General features: G+C 48.2%; 2 protein-coding genes across 2 annotated transcripts in view; one reads left to right on the top strand and one right to left on the bottom strand.

Moving 5' to 3' along the window:
- The window catches only part of LOC134193929 (mucin-2-like), a 12,214-nt gene that overhangs the window by 822 nt on the left and 6,392 nt on the right, over positions 1-5,000 (bottom strand). The window contains exons 11-16 of the mRNA XM_062662795.1: positions 4,335-4,650; positions 4,186-4,266; positions 3,439-3,887; positions 595-667; positions 347-430; positions 1-285 (exon numbers count right to left, since the gene is read on the bottom strand). The exon at positions 1-285 is cut by the window's left edge and continues 822 nt beyond it. Of these exons, the coding sequence (XP_062518779.1) occupies positions 1-285; positions 347-430; positions 595-667; positions 3,439-3,887; positions 4,186-4,266; positions 4,335-4,650 (1,288 nt within the window). The remainder of the gene's footprint in view (positions 286-346; positions 431-594; positions 668-3,438; positions 3,888-4,185; positions 4,267-4,334; positions 4,651-5,000) is intronic.
- Positions 681-2,411, top strand: LOC134193930 (keratin-associated protein 10-7-like). The gene has a single exon (XM_062662796.1). The coding sequence runs from the start codon at positions 706-708 to the stop codon at positions 1,798-1,800; it is 1,095 nt and encodes a 364-aa protein (XP_062518780.1). The 5' UTR covers positions 681-705; the 3' UTR covers positions 1,801-2,411.

Here is a 5,000-nt window from a genome sequence, read left to right as displayed (position 1 = left end):
TGAGTCAACTCGAGTGGAGTTGGGAGACGAGACGGTAACCGTCGGGTCTTGTGGCGGCGGCGGCGCCGCCGTCACTTGCGGTTCAATTGTTATATTCGCCGCCTGCATGGCTCGATGTATGACCGACAGTGTGGACGTCGGCGTCACCATCACCGTCGTCTTCGGTGCTATTGCTCGAACTCTTGCCAGCGGCTGCACGTTCGAGGCTTTCGTTACTGGCAACACAAAATGCCCTTGCCCTGGCAACACGTTCGATGTCGATGTAGTCAACTTGACCGGATGAGACTGAGAGACAGAACTGTATCAAAGCGACGTGTGTGATTGTATTATGAGAAAATGTGCGAACCCTTTGTCGTGCCGTTGCTGGAGGTTTGACTGCAAAACGGACGCCTCGTCGTCCCTTTGTGGCGGTAGAAGTGTGTGGCGGTGCCTAGAAGTGGGAGTTATTGGTGAGAGGTAATCAGTGGGACATGGGTGGACATGAGAGTACAGACAGATTGACAGCAGGGAAATAGTAATTAGAGAAACTAGAGGAAGCAGTCAGACGTAGATGAAGAAGACGTAGAGTGTAGAATAGGTAAGGATTTGTTTGACCTTGTTTTTCTCGGTGCTTTGCACCAGTTTCACTGGCTGACTATACGACATCTTCTTCATCATCCCGGTGGGACTACAAACAAATGCAGACGTATATATCCATCTGTATGTATGGCAGGCAGTCTACATTTGTCCATCTGTCTGTCTGTCCGTCTGTGTGTCCGTCAATTTGTCTGTCAATCTGTCTGTCTGTCTAACTGTCTGTTTGTCTGGCTATCTGTCTGTCAGGCTGTGTGTCCGTCGCTCTGTCTGTCTGTCTATCTGTCTGTTTGTCTGGCTATCTGTCTGTCAGGCTGTCTATCTGTCAATCTGTCTGTCTGTCTATCTGTCTGTTTGTCTGGCTATCTGTCTGTCAGGCTGTCTATCTGTCAATCTGTCTGTATGTCTACCTGTCTGTTTGTCTGGCTATCTGTCTGTCAGGCTGTCTATCTGCCAATCTGTCTGTCTGTTTGCTGGCTATCTGTCTGTTTGTCTGGCTATCTGTCTGTCAGGCTGTCTCTGTCTGTCTGTCTATCTGTCTGTTTGTCTGGCTATCTGTCTGTCAGGCTGTCTATCTGTCAATCTGTCTGTTTGTCTGGCTATCTGTCTGTCAGGCTCTCTATCTGTCAATCTGTCTGTCTGTTTGCCTGGCTATCTGTCTGTTTGTCTGGCTATCTGTCTGTCAGGCTATCTGTCTGTCAGGCTATCTGTCTGTCAGGCTGTCTCTGTCTGTCTGTCTATCTGTCTGTTTGTCTGGCTATCTGTCTGTCAGGCTGTCTATCTGCCAATCTGTCTGTCTGTTTGCCTGGCTATCTGTCTGTTTGTCTGGCTATCTGTCTGTCAGGCTGTCTCTGTCTGTCTGTCTATCTGTCTGTTTGTCTGGCTATCTGTCTGTCAGGCTGTCTATCTGTCAATCTGTCTGTTTGTCTGGCTATCTGTCTGTCAGGCTCTCTATCTGTCAATCTGTCTGTCTGTTTGCCTGGTTATCTGTCTGTTTGTCTGGCTATCTGTCTGTCAGGCTGTCTCTGTCTGTCTGTCTATCTGTCTGTTTGTCTGGCTATCTGTCTGTTTGTCTGGCTATCTGTCTGTCAGGCTGTCTATCTGTCAATCTGTCTGTCTGTTTGCCTGGCTATCTGTCTGTTTGTCTGGCTATCTGTCTGTCAGTCAGTCAGTCTGTTTGTCTGTCTGTCTGTCCATCCGACTGTCTGGACCTGTGTGGACGCATAACTCCATAGTGTCTGCATGGAGTGATTGCCTAAGCGATTTACTCATTCCCCATCAAATAGAACCGAGACAGCGATTTGTAGACAACGAAAACCGGCCTGACATCACGCTTTACGACACTGACACTGGGATCACAAAAGAATGTGATGTTTCGATAGCTCACCCTTGGAGCAAAGACATTATTAAAGGTGCAGCCAGAGAAGGTGGCCATGCAGCAGCTAAACGAGAGGCAGCAAAGTCAAAAAAATACTCAGAGGAATCGCTTGCGGATGGATCGAAGCCTATAGTTGTCCCACTCGTCTTTGAACACTTTGTCTGTCTATCTGTCTGTTTGTCTGGCCATCTGTCTGTCAGGTTGTCTATCTGTCAATCTGTCTGTCTGACTATCTGTCTGTTTGTCTGGCTATCTGTCTGTCAGTCAGTCAGTCTATTTGTCTGTCTGTCTGTCTGTCCATCCGTCTGTCTGTCTGTCTGCCCGTCAATCTGTCTGTCTATCCGTCAGTCTGTTTGTCTGGCTATCTGTCCAACTGTCTGTCTGTCTGTCTGCCCGTCAATCTGTCTGTCTATCCGTCAGTCTGTCTGTCTGTCTGTCCATCTGTCTGTCTGTCTGTCTGTCTGTCTGTCTGTCTGTCTGCCCGTCAATCTGTCTGTCTATCCGTCAGTCTGTTTGTCTGGCTATCTGTCTATTTGTCTGGCTATCTGTCTGTCTGTCTGTCTGTCCATCCATCTGTCTGTCTGTCTGTCTGCCTGTCTGTCTGCCCGTCAATCTGTCTGTCTATCCGTCAGTCTGTCTGTCTGGCTATCTGTCTGTTTGTCTGTCAGTCTGTCTGTTTGTCTGTCTATCTGTCTGTTTGTCTGGCTATCTGTCTGTCAGGTTGTCTATCTGTCAATCTGTCTGTCTGGCTATCTGTCTGTTTGTCTGGCTATCTGTCTGTCAGTCAGTCAGTCTATTTGTCTGTCTGTCTGTCTGTCCATCTGTCTGTCTGTCTGTCTGTCTGTCTGCCCATCAATCTGTCTGTCTATCCGTCAGTCTGTTTGTCTGGCTATCTGTCTGTCTGTCCATCTGTCTGTCTGTCTGTCTGTCTGCCCGTCAATCTGTCTGTCTATCTGTCAGTCTGTCTGTCTGTCTGTCCATCTGTCTGTCTGCCCGTCAATCTGTCTGTCTATCCGTCAGTCTGTCTGTCTGGCTATCTGTCTGTCTGTTTGTCTGTCTGTTTGTCTGTCTATCTGTCTGTTTGTCTGGCTATCTGTCTGTCAGGCTGTCTATCTGTCAATCTGTCTGTCTGGCTTTCTGTCTGTTTGTCTGGCTATCTGTCTGTCAGTCAGTCAGTCTATTTGTCTGTCTGTCTGTCTGTCTATCCGTCAGTCTGTCTGTCTGTTTGTCTGGCTATCTGTCTGTCTGTCCATCTGTCTGTCTGTCTGTCTGCCTGTCAATCTGTCTGTCTATCCGTCAGTCTGTCTGTCTGCCTGTCTGTCTGTATCAAATGGACATACATGTCTACAAACATACATAATATACGTACGTCTGTCTGTACAATTGTGTGTCCATTCTCCTCTGTCTGTCATTCCATTCATCTCTCTGTTCCACATCCTTCACTAATCTCACACTCAAATACCTCAACCTTACCGACCACCACACACCTCATAATCCTGATTCCCTCAAGACAAATCTTCTTACTCACAGGCTCGACCGCAATCCCGCCCGTCACCTGCCCCTTCGACATAAACGCACCCGCCGCCGGTCGCAACACAGCAGACGGCATAACGAACGCAACAGCCGCCGAAGTCGATGTAACATTGCTGTGGCAAGTAACAGGAATGAGAGTGTGAGACTCAATCGGGATAATTGCTGGCTGTTTGTCTGTGACTACAATCGTAGGCTGTGCACTAGATGTGCACGTCTGGAACTGGACGACGGAGCCTGTGTGTCGTGTGGAGTCGCTCTGATTGTCTTCGACACTGTCCAGTCGATGTAGGAGATTAGTCCTGGCAGTGAGTGTGCGTGGGGCGGGTGGTGGGTGATTGTTGATATGTTTTGTTTCAATGGAAGGTTGAGGGATGGTCGTAGGTGGATGAGAGCTGTTGGGTGCCTATGAAGATCATAGACATGCATGTGAACATACAGATGTGCATGTACACACACACACACACACACACACACACACACACACACACACACACACACACACACACACACACACACACACACACACTCACACACACACACACACACACACACACAGTGACACACACACACACACACACACACACACACACACACACACACACACACACAGTGACACACACACACACACACACACACACACACACACACACACACACACACACACACACACACACACACACACACAAAACTACAGCCATTACGCTGCTCTCTTGTTGTCCAGCCGCCACCAAGAGATCAATCAAATGAGAAAGAGCAGAGAACGGTGACGATCCACAAACATCCTGTAATACAATCAACACACACTTCATACTCATTCAAGTCACCACACATATTCTATCCAACTGTATACCTTTCCCTTGTCTGTCCACTTGTAGTTCAAACTGAATTTCTTCGGACACCCCACGCTACTGTAAACATCCTGTACGGTTAGATCCCCTGCACTGCTTCGATTCCACTCGTGCTTGTCCAACTGGCCGGCGTTGTCCACATCCATTGCTTTGCAGCTTGCTGCCTCTGTGGCTTCCTTCGTATCACTGACATTTGTTGGACTTATTGATGGAGTGGGGACTGATAACAAGAGCTGTCTGTCACCGGGGTTTGACGTCCATTTGGATTCCAAGTAGGAGATGACGGATGACAAGGTTTTTGTGCGAGGTACTTGCAGCCTAAGCAATGATTGTTAGAGAGGTTGGTGTTATGTGTACTGTAGCGTTGTTTGTCTGTCCATTCGTTCGTCCATTCTTTGTCTGTCTGTCTACCTGTCTGTCTATTCGTTCATCCGGTCTGTCTGTCAGTCTGTCTGTCAGTCTGTCCATTCGTTCATCTGTTCTGTCTGTTTGTCTGTCTGTCTGTCCATTTGCTCATCCGGTCGGTCTGTCAGTCTGTCTGTCTGTCTGTCCATTTGTTCATCTGTTCTGTCTGTTTGTCTGTCTGTCAGTCTGTCCATTCGTTCATCTGTTCTGTCTGTTTGTCTGTCTGTCTGTCCATTTGCTCATCCGGTCGGTCTGTCAGTCTG

This window comes from Corticium candelabrum, chromosome 18, assembly GCF_963422355.1.
Source record: "Corticium candelabrum chromosome 18, ooCorCand1.1, whole genome shotgun sequence".
In the NCBI taxonomy this organism is placed as follows: domain Eukaryota; kingdom Metazoa; phylum Porifera; class Homoscleromorpha; order Homosclerophorida; family Plakinidae; genus Corticium; species Corticium candelabrum.
The sequence above is the reverse complement of the archived record's forward strand: the minus strand, read 5'-3'. Positions and strand labels throughout refer to the sequence as shown.

Excerpts from the sequence above, each read along its gene's own strand:
- LOC134193930 (XM_062662796.1), top strand. The coding sequence starts at position 706 with ATGGCAGGCAGTCTACATTTGTCCATCTGTCTGTCTGTCCGTCTGTGT.